Source organism: Danio rerio, chromosome 16, assembly GCF_052040795.2.
Source record: "Danio rerio strain M-AB ecotype USA chromosome 16, GRCz13ab, whole genome shotgun sequence".
Lineage (NCBI taxonomy): Eukaryota > Metazoa > Chordata > Actinopteri > Cypriniformes > Danionidae > Danio > Danio rerio.
Window position 1 is genome coordinate 51821921 of NC_141036.1, and position 20604 is coordinate 51842524.

Consider the following 20604-nt stretch of genomic DNA (forward strand, 5'->3'; position numbering starts at 1 on the left):
AGCATATAGTTTTGGTTCATTGTAACTTATAAAATTAAGTTAGAACATGATTAACTTTGTTTAATAAGTTACGCTAGCTGTTTTAAGTCAGTTTAACATAATATAAGTTCAATGGATTCATAAGGTTAATCTGATTCCGCGTAAAAATTTAAGGTAATCAGGATTATTTTTACAAGTGTACTCACTTTTTTTTTAAGTCAACTAAACTGTTTTTACAGTGAGTCTGAACAGATTGTTTGTAAAATAACTTCTAAACATTATTGTATTGGTTCTTTGTGCATTTGGTGGAACAATATTTAAAGGGGTAGTTTATTTAAAAATGACTATTTTGTGGTAACACTTTAGTTTAGGTCACAATTCATGCTAATAGCTTATTACCTGCCTACAGTCAAAAAAGTGTTGCTTGTTCAAACTAATTTATAATGAACTGAAACAACACAGTTCTTGAGATTTTTTTTGGGGGGGGGGGGGGGGGGGTAGTTTATTTTTTTATGTTCAATCCACCTAAATTTGTTATGTTAACTTGATCCGTTTGTGTTGGGACAACATGATTGAATTTTTGTAACCCTACATGTTTTTATTAAGTTATGAACTGTTTATTAGTTCTAAAGTATTAGTTCTTTTTCTGCATCCTTAATCCTACGCAAATCTTAAATCCAACTTCTACCTTACTAACTACTAATAAGCAGCTCATTAGTATTAAGCTTGTAGTGTTAGTTTAATATTGTAGTGGTTTAATACCGTGAATTGTGACCCAAGCTGAAGTGTTACCATTTTTTTTTTATCATTTACTCGCCCTTTAATTGTTTCAAACCTTTGAGTTTCTTTCTTCTCGTTGTCATTTTTGTCACATTGTCACTTTCATTTTTACTGTATGAACTCATTGTCATGTTAAAGAAACCAGTCTGAGATGATTCATGCTTTATGACATGGTGCATTATCAGCCTGAACCGTTAAACACAAGATATTTTGAAAATGTTGGAAATCTGTAACCATTGACTTCCATGGTATTTGTTTTCCTATGGTAAGCCAATGGTTGCAGGTTTCTAACATTTTTCAAAATATCCCTTTTTATCTTTAACAGAAGAAAGATTCTCAATAGTGAGTAAATTTAATTTGTTGGGTAAATCTCTTTAACACACACTCCAACTATATTATTCATCAATAGGCTTGTCAGTTTTTTTTTTTTTTTTTTTGGGAGCTGGTGGGACATCAGAGACTTGTTTGGCATCTTGTAAAAAGGGACGTAATAGGTTCCCTTTAATATTTTTTTTTAGCAAAAAAGTATTTCTTTATATATTTTTATATATCTTTAATGCAATAAAAAGGTAAACCTGACCCAATACAAGGTTAGGTCTTAATATAGCTGGTGCTGACTTAAGTTAATTTATCACAAGGTAAATGAAGGACCAAAACAGTTGCGTTGCATTCCGGGATAGATTGCAAATTGCAGCATTTTCCGATGTGTATTGCACAAACAGTCAAGTTCATGCGGGTATTTCGTAAAGAAATTGCTATTTACTGTAAGCATATTGCATAAATAGTTGATTTAGTTCTGTGGTACGCACGTCCAAATAAATCTGCAGCTCATTTTGTGTTTGAGACTGTTCGGTGTGTTTTGGCGCTGCTGGCCCTTTAAGAGACTCGGTCCTGCTGGTTTTTGTTACTCAGTAACACCCGTGTCATTACACACTATGGCGAAGGAGCTGTAAACAAATGCTCAGGAAAAAAGCGGGTTTTCTGTGCAGCAAAAATAGATGTGATATCGCGAATAATTCACTATATTGACATGGTTAGGATGGAGAAATGTGTGAAAGCGCTTTAATGATGCAGACTGGACGTGGACCATCCGATTTCTGTAACGTATACATGGAGAGGATCATACATTTACCGCTAAACCTCCTTCGGATACACTATTTATGCTGATAGCGTTCGTCCAGAGCCCTTTTATGTTGAAATCATGTTGACAGGATCCAAAACCACCTTTAAAGTGAGGCAGATGGTGCCCGACATGAAGGTAAGCGTTCAGATTAACGTTAGCTTTAATAATGATGTGAATAATTCTAGCGCTTTTTCTTCTCAATTCTGCGGTGTGTGTGTGAGAGAGAGAGACGTCGTACTCCATATTAAAATATGAAAACAGGATTTTGACGGACAAAGAACATGTGTCGTTTTGTTATTTCATCTGTCAGTAAGTTTGTAACTGATGGCTGTTTGTTTATGCAAGTTTCATGCAAGTGAAATTAGTCACATTTTCTGGAAACTTCAATCAGGTCAATAGAAACACTGTTTAATGGAGTTGACCACAGTCTGCTGATGTGCTGGTCAGCTTTTTTTTTTTTACTAAAATAGATTAAGTTTTCTAAGTTTACATATTTTTATGTTGTAGTGTTTTTTTCATATGCTGTGATTATGAATTTTGGACCATACTTCTGACTATTCAATTCAATTCAATTTATGTTTATTTCTACAGCACATTTACAATGTAGATTGTGTCAAAGCAGCTTAACATAGAAGTCAGTCCAGTTTTTAGAGTTGAAGTTCAGTTTAGTTCTGTTCTGTTTTTAATTTCACTGCTGAAAGTCCAAACACTGAATACTTAAATGACTATAAATACTTCTTTATAACTCACTTTTTGCAATTATGACAGCATTTGCATGGTTCCAGTTCATTTCAAAACTCTGAATTGTCGAGAATCTGTGGAGGCTATTCTTAGTGTATGAAAAATAAAAAAGCAAATTTTCTTCAGTGGACAGAATATGACTGGGATTGCTTTGTCGCTGTTTTAAAATGTTTGAATAACTCTCCCAATTTGATTATTAAAAAAATATTTTTTTCAAAATATGAACACTCACCGGCCACTTTATTAGGTACACCTGTCCAACTGCTCGTTAACGCAATTTCTAATCAGCCAATCACATGGCAGCAACTCAGTGCACCTTTGGGATGTGGTACAAGTAAGGTGTCTCTAATAAAGTGGCCAGTGAGTGTGAAATATATATTTATCTGTATGTTTTTCTTATCTTTTTTTAATTGCTTAATAACATGTGTAGTTATTGATTGATTGGTAAAATTATAATCTGTAAGTTATGCCGTGAACTTTAAAATGACACAATGCAAAATAGACAAATATGGCCTAAAATACAGAAAAATCATATTAACACTGTATTATTAGCCTTTATTTAAATCAGAGTTTGTTGGTATACACCCTTTACTTTAGTTATATGGAAAAGAGTAGATTACACCATTCTGCCCGACAACTCCCTTTGTCTTTTATTAAGGATGTCAGTAAAGAATGGTCTGAATGACACGAGAGTGACTAAAGGATGACGGTTTTCATTTAGAGTTGAGCTAATCGTCTGCTTTCTTCAGCTGTATTATTCAGCTCGTGATCACCTCTACTGCACAGCGTTTCTTCCCTGGCTATTTTAAGCAGCCTCTGATGGGGAAAACTGCTAGCAGATGCCTCCACCCTCAGATTCTGGAGCGCGTAGTAGAGGCCCTGATGTGCACAACATCTGCCTCTTTCCATTTTTTTTTTAAATGACGCTGAACTCAATAGTTGTGTTGGAGATGAATATGCATTAGAGCAGTTAAATGCAAATGTCAACCTTGAATAGCGACACCAAATTAGTGAAACCCTTCTAGGTTTTTGCTTAGGCTTCTATTTTACAGTACTTAAAAAAAAAGTCTTTGTGAATGTTTTCAAACTGTTATATTTGATTGACAAAATCACACAAGTGGCAATTTAACATCTGTCACATCAATAACGGAGAGACGTTCACATCCATAACCAAGCTTTCCTCATAACTGGAAAAAAATGTTCTATAGAGAGCCAACTCTTATAAAGTATGTTATATACTGTAAATTGTCATACTTTTTTGGTCTCTTCCATAGCGCATGTTTATTTATAAAGTATAAAAACAGTTCACAGATTGATATTTTTCTGATCCCATAACTCGGTGTTGAATTGATTCGGAAAATATAAACTGATGTTTTGATATACAATGGTCACTTTATTAGGTACACCTGTTCCTTAATGCAAATTTCAAATCAGCCAATCAGATGGCAGCAACTCAAATAACTACTCGTTACAACCGAAGTATGCAGAAGAGCATCTCTGAACGCACAACACTTCAAACCTTAAGGCGTCTAGGCCACAGCAGCAGAAGACCAGATCGCACCACACGCATCTCAATCATCTCTGACTGGTTTCTTGAACAAGACAATGAGTTCACTGTACTCAAATGACCTCCACAGTCACCAGGATTTAATCCAATAGTGCACCTTTGGGATGTGGTGAAACGGGAGATTAAATCATGGATGTGCAGCCGACAAATCTGCAGCAACTGCGTGAGGCTATCATGTCAATATGGAGTAAAATCTCTGAGGAATATTTCCAGTACCTTGTTGAATCTATGCCAGGAAGGATCAAGGCAGTATTGAAGGCAAAAGGGGGTCCAACTCAGTACTAGTAAGGTGTACCTAATAAAGTGGCCGGTGAGTGTAATGTAAGCATACTTTCTCTGTGAATTTATGATTTACGTTTTTACTGCAAAAGTCATCTATAACGCTGGAATCGCTCATTACTGGCTTGCCAGACATCTGAAAATGTAAGTCAGTGTTAGGGCTGCACTATATATCGAAAAATGATCGTTATCGTGATAAATAAAAAAGCATTATCTGGCTAAAATGGGAATCGCGATTTATTTATTTATTTTGCTTAAAATAAAGATCTCGATTTTCTCAAGAAGGTCGCTGGTATAGGTATGGATGTTTCCCAGTGATTGGTTGTAGCGGGAAGGGCATTCGCTGCGTAAAACATATCCTGTTAGGTAGATGCTGCACACTGGTGGTGTATGAGGAGATTGCCCCTTTGTGAAGCCAGTGTTTAGAAAAGCGCTATATAAAATGTAAGGAATTATTATTATTATTATTATTATTATTGTTATTATTAATATGGCTCGACAGCGCCATGTATGTGTGTGTGTATATATATATACACATACATGGCGCTGTCGAGCCATATTAATATATATATACTGTTGAAGTCAGAATTTTAAGCCCCCTTTTGATTTTTTTTCTTTCAAAAATATTTCCCAAATTATGTTTAATAGAGCAAGGAAACTTTCAAAGTATGTCTGGTAATATTTTTTTTTCTTCTGGAGAAAGTCTTGTTTTATTTCAGCTACAATAAAAGAAGTTTTTAATTTTTTTATGATCCATTTTAAGGACAAAATTATTAGTTTCTTTAAGCGATTTTTTTTTATTTTTATTTTCCCTGACTGTCAAAACAAACCATCGTTATAAAATAACTTGCCTACAGATCCTAACCTGCCTAGTTAACCAAATTATCCTTGTTAAGCCTTTAAATGTCACTTTTAGCTGTAAAGAAGTGTCTTGAAAATTATCTAGTCAAATATTATTTACAGTCATCATGACAAAGATAAAATAAATCAGTTATTAGAAATGAGTTTTTAAAACTATTATGTGTAGAAATGTGCTGAAAAAATCTTCTCTCCGTTAAACAGAAATCGGGGAAAAAAAATAAACAAGGGGGCTAATAACTCTGACTTCAACTGTATATATAAAAATTTATATATATAAAAAAATATAGACTTCAGATGCAAAAGCCACTAAACGTCGCTTCCGCCCAAAATGAGATAATGGCATTGAGTGAATGCTACAGGCACTTCACACCCATAACATATAGATTTGCTTCAAATTATCTAAATCCCAGCGTCAGTGTATTTAGAAATAACAGTTTGTTTGCAAAAGCCGCTAAACGCCAGGGCCTTTAACAACAAAAGCCGCTATATCCCGAGAACCAATCAGAAGCGCGTATCGAATCATTTGTTTTTAATGTAGCAGCGCACTGATACCCCGGCTTTTATGAGGAGACATATTCTGCTTTCGTTTTCGATTTTAAAAGATGGAGTTTATATGAACTGGATGAGACAATGTGCAGTCGGAAGTGTAACATGCCTTCATTATGTGTTTTTGCGCATGAAGCTACTTTGAGTCCGATTTACTATACAATAAACGGCAACTCCATTTCACGAAAGACAGAGCTAAGATGCTGTTCTTTTGTCTTATGTGGGTTCTATGAGGATCAACAATAGACCAAGACCTTAAGTATGGTGAGAATGAATGAATGAATGAATGCCAGCTTCTAAAATGTCTGAGAGGTCTGAGAGGCATCCCCTCTTTGCCCAGTAGGCCTACCTTGTGTTTTTTGCTAATTTAGGCTATTTTTAATAATATAATTATGATGTATAAAACTAAACATTATTTGCATTACTTCATAATACCTACAGATCTGATCAGCTTTTTATATTAATGAACAATGCACAGATATTGATGTTTTACAATGTTTTTACACTACATTATTTGAATCTACCAAGCTTGGTTTACAATGTTTGCAACGTTTACATTGTTCTGCTTACATTAAATCTAAATCCCAAATACCAGAAATGACAACAGACTGTTCAGATTTAATAAATGTCAGTTTTAATGGTATTGATTAATGCACTTACTTGACAGATTTCATTCATTCATTTTCCTTCCTTCATTTTCCCTGGTTTATCACAGAGGAATGAACCGCCACTTACTTGACAGATTTTTGTATTTTAAATTTCAGGTTTTCAATTCAGTTCAATTCAGCTTTATTTGTATAGTGCTTTTACAATGTAGATTGTGTCAAAGCAGCTTCACATAAATGGTCATAGTAACTGGATCAGGGTAGTTCAGTTTTTAGTGTTTAAGTTCAGTTCAGTTTAGCTCAGTTCAGTGTGATTTAAAATCATTACTGAGAGTCCAAACTCTGAAGAGCAAATTCATTGATGAGTAGCTTTTCAGATCCTGAACCATGCAAGCCAGTGGCGACAGCGGAGAGGGAAAAAAAAACTTCACCAATAGGAGAGGGAAGAAAAAAAACCTTGAGAGAACCAGACTCAGTTGGGCACGACCATTTTAATTTGGTTTGTGTAATGTGTTTTATGTTTGGTAAAATAACTCCTAATGGCATCTTCATTTTCAGCTAATTACACTGTCTTGTTCCGATAGGTGGATTTAGACGGTTTTGCATAAAAAGCAGACGTGGATTTTGCTGGTTTTGACACTAGAGAAAATTTACCTTGTTAAAGAACAAAGAATTGTCTAAAGTGACAGAAAAAAAACTATTTTATTTACTAGCTAATAATCTTTTCATTACTTATAAAATGAAACTTCTGAACCTAATCAGAGGAGCCTGATAGAAAATGCTGAAGGATTCGGATTTCTGCTTTCCAATCCGTCTCATCATGGACCAACGTTTATCTTTTTCATCATCCTGTTTCTCAGTATTTAACTGTGAATTGATTTTAATTAATGAATAAGTTAACACATTGCTTAATATAAGAATGTTCAGTGCATTTGCCAGTCTCTTTATACCTAATTTCAGAAGCCACCAATCTAGGTCAGAGGTCACAGAGACCTTGAGTGGAACTGAGGGCTGAGGACTGGAATCAACTGTTTTTATTTTTATTTCTACGAGTTAATATTGTCTAAAATGTCTAAAGTGATTTTGCTATTTTTACTGTTAATTCTTTTAAAGTTATTCTACTTTTTATTCAAGATAGACTTTGTGTAGTAAGCAATTTTAACTGCCTGAATGTAGATTATACCGTTTTGTAACCAGTTTTGATAAAGACGGCTGAGAGTACAGTCAGCCTTGGATAAGAAACAGATTATACTTTGTGGTTGTGTGTTCTATTTGATTGTTGATCCATTTCACAGGTCTGGAGTCAGCTCTAATCAGTCTAAAGGATGTCTGACGTTTATGTTTAGGTATTGTTCAGAAGTGTGTGCACGAACCCCACGTGGAAATTTTTCTAGTTTTTCTGTGTTTTAACCAATCAGGTTAGAACACCTTTATGTATGACGCAGTTAATGACGATATGTGAGAGTATAATTGTTATTGATTGGTGATTTTAGGCAGAGCGGCCTAGGAACTCATTGCGAGTGTTGAAGCTGGCTTTTGCGAATGAAATTGCAAACTGTCTTCAATAAACTTTATTTATTTATTTAAATCTCTGACTCCGGCTCTTCTTCATCTACCAGACTGGTCATTCTTTGGGTTAAACTGTAAACTATCCCTACAATGCTCATTTATAAGAAAAGAGGTCTGATGGATTTAGAGGTTTTTGCATCTGAACTCTTCATATATTATTATTATAATTATTTTATTTTATTTTATTTTTTCCCAGTGTTGTAAATGAACAGATGGAAAAGGAATTGTGAATGTAGCAGTTGTGGCAAGACTTCTCCACATTGGCTTTTTCCATTCAAAAGTCATTAAGTTTTGCAGCTCAGATGTGAGTCTTGGGAGCAGCTTGTCTGGAATGTCGATGGTTTAAAAGTAAAATTGTAAACATGACTCATTCAGCGGTTCCTTCGTGGGTCAAACTTTACACTGTAAATGCAAATATACTGCTGTAGGGCCACTTCCTAAAGCAGATTTTTCCCTCCTTTTTTGTTGCTTTGTTTGATTTGAGTGGTACGCGACATGTGGTGTATGTAATTACCTTGGTTTATGTTAGTGAAGCAAATGCCGTCATCTGGTTTCACTATGAGATGAGGGGTTGTTTAAGTAAGAGATTTGCTGAAGGCTTCGTTTTGGAAAAAAAGAAAAATCACTTTATTTAAAAAGACATCAATAAGACTGCGACACACCCTCTAATTGAACTTGGCGCTTTTCCTGCACTGCTTTTCTTTTATGAGTCATGGGTTTCTTTTACTGTCTTAGCATGACAACACTGAATAAGCTTTAAAGGCTTTAAACAAACTGCTGGAATCTGTAATTAAATAGAATAGTTTTGCCGATTTCTTTTATTTGTTGTTGTTGTTGTTGGTGGTGGTGGTGGTGGTGAGTTTGCTAACCAAATCACTGTCACAGTTCTTGGGTCTTGTGGGGGCTGATGTTTGGTTGTGAATGTTTCTGAGAGGGTTTTTATGTTGTGTGGTGATTGGGTGTTTTGGGTTTCTAACTGGTCTAAGGCAGAGATGCCCCAACTAGGGCCTGTGGGCCAAATTTGGCCCTTGTTAACCTTTGATTTAACCTGGCATCTCATCTGAGAAAAAAGGAAGAATTTTGGGAAGTGTGGGGGTTTAATACCTTTAAAAGACATTGTCATTTTTAATTTAAAGTAAACTTTTGTTTGTTCGCTACAAAAGAAAGCTACAAAAAAACTACCTTTGATTTAATGTTTGATTTAAATGTTGTGAATGTATAATTTTTTAAAACGAACATCCTGTTGTTCAATGGATGGACCACAGTTCAGAAGTCCTCAGTGAGCAAATCAAGGCAAAGGGAGGTGCAGCTTGATGTATTCAACAGTAAACTCCATTGTGTAATAAGTGGAAATCTTATGTTTCCATTAATACAAGTTAAAATATATAATGCTGTAGATAAATCTGAATAAAGTAATGTTTTCTATTTATATTGAAATAAATTAGGAAATTATCCATGGCAACTTTTTAATACAGCTTGATATATTTCCCTTTGCACACAGCCCTGAGTTTGGTCTTTGGCCCTGTATAAGAAAAAGTTTAGGCACTCTTGGTCTGAAGAGAACCTGTTTGTGTTTTTTCACTTTACTGATTCACCACGTGGATATGCATAATTTTTTTTTAGTAATAAGATAATTTTTTTATGCTTACGAAGTAGGTATCCAAGATAGTTGTAAAATATTGGATTTCTTGAAATGTAACATTACCATAGAGAAATACCGTGATCATACGGCATGAATAAAGCCAGGGCTGCTAATATGGCATTAAAACATTAATTAATTAATTAATTAATTAACACTACCATGGTCATACTAAAATGGTAATATATATTTTCTGGTCTAATAAAATAGATTTCAGGCTAAAAACATAAAAAATGATCACATTGTAAACATTTAAGGCTCGTACACACAGGGACGCTTTTCATTTGTGTTTATCGTCAGTGTTTTTCGAGATGTTTTTCTGGATTTAAACCCAATCGATTTTTACTGGTGTCGTGCAGAAGAGTATGCAAAGAGCAAAACTGTCAATATGAGCGAGCTAGAGCTGGAGGTGCTACTTGAACCTGACACAAATAAGGAGTAAGGACTGATAAGAGCATTATAGAATTTAATAACGCACGGCTAATGAAAATAAAAAACTTCTCATAGTGTGTGTGCGTGCGTGCGGTCCTTCACTGACAGCCGCCTGTCTGGATCCTGTCAGAAAATATGGCAAAGTCCTACATGATGATAATAGTTTGATTGCGGTGTTTACTTCAATAATGCCACTAATATATGCATACTCCACATCTTAATTCTATTTCTGTTTAGTTCAGTTATGACTTTAGTCAGGTTAATGTAATCAAAAATTGCTGTTTCAAGCTTATATAGGCCTACAGTTCAAAATTCATGTTTACCTGAATCAACAGTTAGTAAACACAAGAACATCTTATTAAACATTATTTATTTTCATCACCAGTTATCTTAGTAGAACAGTTTCTCAAGCAGTTTGTGATGCATTTTGGAAACAGGAGATGAGCCCCTGGTCTAATGCGCCACCTGGCTTGAGAAACTTGTTCTCAAAGTCTTATTATTTGGGTAGCACACATATTCTGAATGCCTTCGGCAGAATTCAAATGAACCATTTTAATCTAGTTTAAAAAAAATAATCTATGCCCACCTATTATATACATTTAAAATATACACTGAAAAAAAATATTCAAGGATGATTCCTTTGATTTACTCAATTTTTTTTACGTTAAGTGGTTGTAAACAATTAATTTGGGCTGAATTTAAACAAACAAATTAAGTTGAAATTGATTAAATTTATTTGTTTGTTTAAATTCAACACAAATAAATTGCTTGCAACAGTTTTGCATGCAACAATTTTTTCAGTGTATATTTATATTATTTTATTTATATTATTATCATTATAGTTTTCAGTTAGTAAATGTTTTTAAATGGTTTCAGTTTAATATGACTGTAATAACCCTGCTAGCAATATGAATGATGATGCAGCTGTTTTAGTTGGCAAATAAAGCCCAGGAAAGGCCGCGTCCCGGCTAGACAGGACTGATATCTAATTTCAGTTGTATATATGCCTAAGAACAAAAGTGCTGTTTTTAGATGCTGCAGGGAGCTGACATACACAGAATATACTTCAAATGCTTTCATAGAAATAGATGCATTGTTCCCGTTTGTTGACTCTTCTTGTAGAGAAGAGAGCGGTGCACGCATAGAAAAAAAAAGCAAGCAAGCCACTGAACAATAGCTCGGCTCTTTAAAGCAATAGGTTCAAGCGTCCCACGGGGCCTCTCGTTGCTTCATTTAGCTCTAGATTGATGCCCTGCACAAAGGCTTATTGTGCCTCCAGGCGATGACTAATAAACTTAACAGTGTGAGGTTTATATGGTGGCACAGTGCATTCCCACATTCCCAAAGGCTGTCCGGTTTCTGCGAGTTTGGCCTAGTTCATTCAGGCCTGCGTGTCTCTTCAGCTGCATTTTCTGGCCTCAGAAACCAAGGGGAAGCCATGAGCAATGGAAACTGCAAGGAGTCTTGGCTGCCGTTATACCCTCAGAAGCCGAAAGGGAGGGAGGGATGTGTTTTAATGGCAACGAAGAAAAAGGCAATGAAAGAGATTGCACGATAGCGGTGGCGACCATGTGACTCCAAGAACTGAACCCTCAGCAGAAATGTGCTGCTACTGTGGGGTTTCTCTCTCTCTCTCTCTCTCTCTCCATTTTATCTGTCCTGCTCTGATTGCACATTTACTGACTTCCTTTAAGATGTGAGGCTGTTCGCTCTTCTGAAGGCTTAATATCTCTTGTAAATCTGCATTGCTTTAGGAATTCTGCAAGGTTTACTCTGTGGTCTAACAACACGCGATAAGATTCCAGGCGAAATGCAATTTGAATATCCACAGCAGACACGACATGACAGAAACATTTAAATACCAGTCAATTCCATTACCAATACCAATACTAGCCAATTTTCATTCATTTATTCTGTTTTTCGGCTTAGTCTCTTTATTAATCTGGGGTCGCCACAGCGGAATGAACTGCCAACTTATCCAGCATGTGTTTTTATGCAGCGGATGCCATTCCAGCTGCAACCCATCACTGGGAAACATCCATACACACTCATTCACACTCATACGCTACGGAAAATTTTAGCCTACCCAATTAACCTATGCCACATGTCTTTGAACTTGTGGGGGAAACCGGAGCATCTGGAGGAAACCCACGCGAACACAGGGAGAACATGCAAACTCCACACTGAAACGCCAACTGATCCAGCCAGGCCTCAAACCGGCGACCTTCTAGCTGTGAGGCGATTGTGCTACCCACTGCGTCACCATGCTGAGCTTGGAACCCTGAGCTCGCATATAATTGACCGCAGGGCTCCCACCTGGTCGAAAAGCATATAAGGGGTAGTTCTCGAGAGCTCCCCCTGGTAAGGGAGGAAAAGGGGGAGATGGGGTGGATGGGGGATTCTTCAAAAAATGAAAATAAGGAAGTAATGCCTATTTATTACCTGTTATTCACAGCCAATGCAGGTTCTGTTCACTAAAGTAGACTTCATTCAAATGCGCGCGTACCCGCCCTCTCTGTGGTAATAGGTCACGGTCTGCTCACGCCACGTGTGATTTCGCGGCCGCAAATACATCTTTACGCTTAGACAAAAATGGCATTTTTGGGTGAATTATACCTTATAAATACAGTATGTGATTCTTTCGACACTATTTCATCACCATTGGGGTCTACATTGCTGAACAATGTGTGTAAAACAATTCAATTCAATTCAGCTTTATTTTTATAGCGCTTTACAAATGTAGATTGTGTCAAAGCAGCTTCACATAAATGGTCATAGTAACTGGATCAGGGTAGTTCAGTTTTTAGTGTTTAAGTTCAGTTCAGTTTAGCTCAGTTCAGTGTGATTTAAAATCATTACTGAGAGTCCAAACTCTGAAGAGGAAATTCATCGATGCGTAGCTTTTCAGATCCTGAACCATGCAAGCCAGTGGCGACAGCGGAGAGGGAAAAAAAACTTCACCAATAGGAGAGTGAAGAAAAAAAACCTTGAGAGAAACCAGACTCAGTTCGGCACGACCATTTTAATTTCTCTGCTGGCCAAAAGTCTTGTGCAGAGCTGCAGTCTCAGCAGTGGAGGAGTGGAAAACAACACCCTTTGCAACCTTTGCTTCTCTCCTGAATTTGAAATAATGATTGGCAAAATCGTAGAAAAGCTGGATTCAGATCGTCTAGTTATAGTGAGTTTGGAATGATTCGATTGGCTTGCTAATAATTGAAGTTGAGAGAACAGCTGCGATCAATCAAATTACATGCTCTTCTCGAAATTAGTATGTGAAACTTTACTTTTGCACATTTTTGATTTATTGCATAAAAAATGCTTGATGAAAATGCCAGGATGAACATACATTTTAAAAGTGCGCATAAATGAGTAGGATAAATGTTTATTTTAGAAGAAAAAAAATGCACATCAACTTTATCTAATAAATTTCGGCATGCGCAAAAAAAAGTTGTTATTTTATTATGAGAGCTCATATGATGATCACCTCCTTTAGTGGACTTTGCTATTATGTGTACTACAAGAAGTGTAGCTTTGAGATCTTAAAGAGCGGTTTGGACTGTAGCGAGACAGAAGGTTGGTTAGATAAACAGGATCTAGATTATTTAAAGCTTTATAGGTAAGAAGCAATATTTTATAATCTATACGGAACTTAACAGGCAGCCAGTGAGGAGGATAAAATTGGGGTGATATGGTCATACCTGACCTAGTAAGAACTCTGGCAGCTGCATTTTGTACTAGCTGAACTTTGTTAATAGAGGATGCTGGGCAACCAGTAGACAGAGCATTACAGTAATCCAGTCTAAAAGTCATAAAAGCATGAACTAGTTTTTCTGCATCTGAGATAGATCGCATGCTTCGTAACTTAGTGATATTCGATTAAATCACATAACGTTAGCCAATAATTCACATAGTCAACACCTGAGGTGATTGTTGTCATACTTTGTTGTTGTTCAGATGGCACATTGGGGAAATGGGAACTGTTTCTATAGACAATTTTTTTATCATTTTTTTAACCTCTATGGTATAGGACAATGAAGTTGAGACAGGAAAATGAGGGGAGCCGAGAGAGGGAATCTGGATTGGCAAAGGGCTTGCATTGCATGTAGTTAGGACATAGTGTTAGATTGGATTATTTGGATTATATTTTGTTTCTCATTAAGCATGGGCCGGTATCAGATTCTGATGGTATGATAACCTTGGATAAAATTATCATGGTATCACGGTATTGAGATTACTGCTCTAAAATATATTATTTTTAAATGTCTGGGTAAAAAAACAACAATTTTTCTACTTTGTAGAGAATATATTCTATTTTTTTAAAATATTTAAAATATTTTGGAGCAGTAAACATGTAAGGCAAAATAATTAAAATAAATTACTTGTTCTGCTTTCTTCATTGGTTTCAAAAACACAGATTTCCTTACAATGTAAAACCGCATCTTTGGATTTCTTTTCTTCTGGAGATACTGTTGTCCTAAAAAACAAACAATAAAAGGTAAATAAAAAATGTTACACATACCTTACGGTATTACAGAAAATTCAGATGGTTTTAAAACCTTGACTTTTCCGAACCAAGGTATACCGTGAAAACGGTTATCATCCAATGCCTAGTCCTCATAAATGTAGAGGCAAGAACATGTTGGTGTTGGGTAATTTCATTTTTAGCACAAATATTAGAAACTTTGAGAGAAGTAACTAATAAAGCATTTGAATGTGTGTAAAAGAACGCGGTAAAAGAACCTTTGTGATCTCACAAGGGCCGGAGGTATTTTTTGTAGTCCTCAAAATTCGTTCATTGGAGGCTTTGCTAAGCTAACTCTGTAAAAACCAAGATCTTCTTTTGCATTGAACTTTGAGCATTTTACATTCAGGGATGTTGTTTATGTTCAGCTACATTACACATCAACTAAAGTTTAAAATATGATCTCGTAGTTGACCACCCTTTTAAATGCTCAATGCACTTATCTGACATTTCCCACTTACAATCAGATAGGAACCCAAGAACTGTTAAGTGATTCTACTCAGCACTTCACTGCCTCACTGGTTAACTCTATCAATCTATCAATAAACTATTTCCATTTACCTTTCATCTCTTCTGTTGTGACTGTGTTTGTTGTGTTTGTTTTGAACACAATTGTTGCTGATCATGTGGAGATAAGCGCCCTTATTATGCTTTTTTCACATACTTTTTCATGTAGTGTGTAATGTTATGGGTGTGTGATATTAACCATCTAAGAAAGTTTCCTAATTGCTGTTTTAACAATCATCATGTTGATATTATTATGCATGTCAAAAACAAGCAAACAAAAACATTTCAGCATTATTTTTTAAGTATTAACTGCATGATGAAGCATGTGCATTTAGATTAGACCATATAATTAAAGTTTTGAAGCAAAAAATATCACTGTTTATATATATAAAGTTGAAGTCAAAAGGATTAGCCTTCCACAATGTTTCCTTTAATATTTTTTCTCCTGGAAAAAATTCTTGTTTTGTTTCGGCTAGAATAAAATCAGTTTTTACATTTTTTAAAAACAACTTTAAGGTCAATATTATTAGCTCCCTTAAGTAATATTTTTTCAGATAGTCTACAGAACAAACCTTAGTTACTGTATAAAATGACTTGTCTAATTACCCTAACTTGCCTAATTAAGACTTTAAATGTCACTTTAATCTAAATACTAGTCTCTTGAAAAATATCTAATATAATATTATGTACTGTCATCATGGCAAAGATTAAAGAAATCAGATATTTGAAATTAGTTATTATGTTGTGTTATTATGTAAACTATTATGTTTAGAAATGCATTGGAAAAACAATCTCTCCGTTATAAGGAAACTGGGGAAAAAATATACAGGGGGGCTAATAATTCTGACTTCAACTGTTTATACTTTTGCATTTAATCATTCATGCACCAGACAGTGAATCAACAGAAAAGGAACAATATTTAAGTGCTTTAACAAGTCCTTGTTCTTGTACAATACATGTAGAAGTTTTATTTTTATTTTTATTTTTTTTTACAGGGGTCATGAACTTAGAAGTGAAAGTTATTTTGCACTATTCATATAAAAAGGTAACTGTTCAATTAAAGCATCTGGTTAAAACTTTTTTGTTAGTCAAACAGCTTATATTAAAACCAGTCTGCCTCAATGACAAGTCATGAATGTACAAATTCATCACAGTATTATAGTGTGGCTAAATCTAACAGCTCAGAACAGCCTGTTACTTCTAATGTATGGTGTTTAGGCTTCATAGTATTACAAGTTTATAGAGTGCTAAATAACTAAACTAATGATAAACGCTGATAAAAAAAAAATGTCTCTTGGAAATGACTGAAGTTAAGGTCTTTGGGTTGAATTGGGCAGGTCATTTGATTTCACCAGACTTACTTCCTTACTAATTAAATTGCAATAAATGAATTTTATGGATTTATTTATTTATATATATATTTTTAAATTAATTTATTTATTAAATGCCACCACAGGCCTGCCAGGAGAGACTAATCAAAATTAGAAGCTTTTACAGTAGCATAATGGGGTACTTTATTGTCTTCTGTTTAGGGCTACACAAAAAAGTATCGTAATTGCAATAGTGATGCAATAAATTACTCTTTTTTTTCCTTTTTTTTTTTTTTTAAAAGTGATGCACCAAAATTTTGCTCCAAACTCAGGATGCCAGAAATGCAATGCTATAACCATTGACTTACTTATCTGAATTTGACAGATGGAGACTTACTATGTTTATTCCCACCCAGTTGGTGCTCTTCTGCTATAGCCAATATTTTAAAATAAACATTAAAAATATCTTTATTTTAGTATGATTATTACATAAATACGTAAAAAAATAAAAATAATAATATATATATATATATATATATATATATATATATATATATATATATATATATATATATATATACAGTATATATATATATATATATATATATATATATATATATATATATATATATATATATATATATATATATATATATATATATATATATATATATATATATATATAATAATTATTATTATTTTTTGTAAGTATATATATAAGTACTTCCTGTAAGTATATATATATATACTTACAGGAAGAAGGTCGCTGATTCGAGTCCCGGCTGGGTCTGTTGGCATTTCTGTGTGGCATTCCCGTTACCTTCGGGTGCCCCCTGAAAACAAATGTTCATTCAAAAGGTTAAACATGAAAAAAATCAGACAAATCAACATACTATTACTTTGTTCATGCTTTGCTTTTTGGCCTAGTTAAAGTTTAAAACTGAACTTCAGTAACACTTTGTTGCGTTGTTCTTGCTGTTTTTCTTCATGTCTTGTTGGCCAGAACACCAAAAGCTCAAAAACAAAAGCTCCTCTCAAGAAGTTTAAAGGAAACCAGAAAACAACTCGTCTTGTTCTGCTGGATTGTAGTCAAGCTGTCTTTTAGACTTTGTTGTCCTGCAACTAAATCTATAAATGCTGAACTGAAACTCGCAAATCGAGCAAAATATTTTTTTTACATGTGGTTTATTTACAAAAATAATCGCATGTTCTCCATTTACTCATTCAGTATGCAGTTTTATTTTTTGGCTGTACTAAATTGGAACAGCACTATAGTGTGATTAAATACTGATAGATTTTTCAGTTTTGGGTGGATTATGCCTTTAACAATGGTAGAATGTGTTGATCAAACTTTAGATGTCTGCAGTTATAATCAACATGCTTCTTCTGGTTCAAAGTCTCAATGTAGAAAAGTCTCTGAAGAGCTCCTTATTTAGAAGAGCTCCTAATACTCTGCAAGAATGTTATACTGTATCCATCGCAGTAAGTGATAGACGCCTTGTTTTAATATAGAGTGATAACATCAGTTCATGCTGTTTTAGCCTCTTGTAAATGAAACTGCTTCTGTGGTTTATTGCACTGGTGGAACTGAAACTTGAATGAGCATCCAGACAAACATTAATGTTTTTTAAAGCATAGCTGTCAGCTTTTTTGCATCTTGTAAAAAAAGAAATCTATTCAGATTAATGGAAAATGTTAGATTCTATCTATCTCAGATGCAGATTTTAGTTTCCTAAATCTTGTTTTATAAAATAATCTACCAAAATTAAGCTAAAATGAGCTTAATAATCTGCCTATGGGGTAAGAAAAATAATCTCCTTTTGTTTTTGACATAACATTATTGTGCTTATCACATTATCAGATTATTTAGCTTGTTTAAGGGAAAAAAACTCACTTTTTTGGCGTATTATTTCTGAAAACAAGACAATATTTTTTGCTTGTCTAGAAAATTATTCTTGATTTAAGACTTTTTAAAGATATTAGGGCTAATAACAAGACGGACAATCAAAGAAAAGCATTTTTTTTTTTTTGCGGGGAAGCAAATAAATTGATTGCATCCAAGCGGCAACCTCCCGCTCCTTCTTGGGAAGCCAATACCGAAGTAACTAAAACTGCCATTCATTCGAAATTCCGCTAGTCGTGGCCGCTCCTGGCTCCATAATAGAGCAAATTTCAATTAAGCCCACTGTTAGAATGGCCAACTTTACAGCAGAAAAAAGGTGTTTACACCCTGGTACAAAAAAAGATTTTGGTTAATACAGCTAATATTACCCTTCATGACAACTGTGAGGGGGGTGAATTTTTTTATTACTCATCTGTTTCCTTTATATTAAGTTATATTGAGTTTGCATAATTAAGGGCGTGGCCACTTGAGTGACAGCTAGGTCTCGCTGGTCGCCGTCACGTCACCTCAGCTGAATCCTGCAGTTTAGCCACTGATCTCTGCATATTTATCGTATTTCTGTGTTGTTTTATGTGGCTTTACACAGTCAATTGCCTTTTGGACTTGTTTCCTACAATTATCATATGGCATGGCATGCTGTGTGCACTTAATTGTGCTTACAAACTATTCACGTGGCCTCCGTTTCCCATGTGAGTAAAGTTATATACTTATATACCATCTCTATACATGTATTTGTTTTATTTAAGATCATTTATCGTTTATATTTATATTTAGAGCTGTAATGCACTCCAGAATCTGTCAGATTAGTTAGCTGTAGGCTCTAGAGCAGTCATCTGAAGCGTTGTCATACAGTGTTATGCTGGATTTCATCAATAGTCTTACATTAACTAACACAGACTATATCTGAAGTGTTTGGAAGTAATTCACGTTTTCCTCCTGTAGAAAAACGTCAGAAGAACAATGTTTAGTGGCTCAATGTATTACTACAGTATTTTTAAAAGTTTAAACACTTTTTTGATATAGTGTACAACCAAGCACAAGTGGTCAGAATACAAACGAGTCACAGGTGATAAAGTATTAAGCGTTTCTCCCAAAGTAAAGTGTGTCTGAACCAGGTCCAAGCAAAATGCCAGCAAGTGTCTGTAGCTCCGCTCACTCTCCGCCTCTTTGCCCTTGTTTGGTATCCCGTCGTGAGTGCGATGACGCGCGAACAAAATGGCGACGGTTGGCCGCGCCTACTTGTGGCTTCTTTTGCGCTCTTCAGAAACCTATGGATGACGTCACGGATACTACATCCATATATTTTACAGTCTATGATTGCATCGAAGGCTGCTTATCTATCATGCATTATAAAGACCAATTAATCACCTGATATTAAGGCTGTCACAGCAAGAAGTTTGCTGGTTTGAGCCTTGGCTGGGTCAGTTGGCGTTTCTGTGTGGAGTTTGCATGTCCTCCACGTGCTCGCATGGGTTTCCTCTGGTCCAAAGACATGTGGTACAGGTGAATTGGGTAGGCTAAATTGTCCGTAGTGTATGAGTGAGAATGAGTGTGTGGGGATGTTTCCCAGAGATGGGTTGCAGCTGAAAGAGCATCCGCTGCATAAAAACATGCTGGATCAGTTGGCGGTTCATTCTGCTGTGGCGACTCCCAATTAATGAAGAGACTGAGCCGAAAAGAAAATGAATGAAACTGTGATAAAATTTAAATCGTACATTGTTAGTATGGCAAGCTTTTAAATGAATTTTGTAATTGGGAACAGTTGCAACAACATGTCCCAACCCTGTCATCCCTGATTAAACTGTTTATGCTTGGGAGATACATTAGCTTTAACACTTGATAGCTACACCTCGATCTCGATTGTTTCGGTGTGAATCAGAATGCTGTTGCATTGTCCACATACTGTATGCCAAAGGAACCAAGTTAACGGGACAAACACGCCAGGTTCCGAAACAAACATCTAGGTGTGAAAGCACCCCGAGTCAAAAGAGGTGTATGAAGTTCTGCTGTTCCTTGTCCTGAAAATGGCGGAGCACCTAGCAAAACAAAACATCAGCATTTATTTTAAAGCCTTGTCAGTTGAAACTCTTGATATGTGCTTTTCTGTGTAAATAGACACAGAGTTGATTTGTAAATTTGCCTTGTAACTTTATAAATCTTTTTCATGCTCATACATCATGCATTAAAAAAACAGGGTGGTCACACGGCTCAATCTTGTTTTAGTTTTTTTCATAGATAATA

The 20604-nt window shown here is 35.2% G+C and overlaps 2 protein-coding genes across 6 annotated transcripts in view; both read left to right on the forward strand.

Moving 5' to 3' along the window:
• The window catches only part of LOC147840416 (uncharacterized), a 976031-nt gene that overhangs the window by 112056 nt on the left and 843371 nt on the right, over nucleotides 1-20604 (forward strand). The window lies entirely within an intron of this gene.
• Nucleotides 1-20604, forward strand: part of mtmr11 (myotubularin related protein 11) — a 94082-nt gene that overhangs the window by 2803 nt on the left and 70675 nt on the right. For 3 of the 5 annotated variants that reach the window (XR_015510179.1, XR_015510180.1, XR_015510181.1), the window contains exon 1: nucleotides 1688-2017. The exons of 1 other annotated variant lie outside the window; for it this stretch is intronic. Coding sequence is in view for 1 of the 4 variants with exons in the window: in NM_001326441.1 (NP_001313370.1) it covers nucleotides 1961-2017 (57 nt within the window). In the remaining 3 variants the exon portion in view is untranslated. 5 annotated transcript variants of the gene reach the window in all.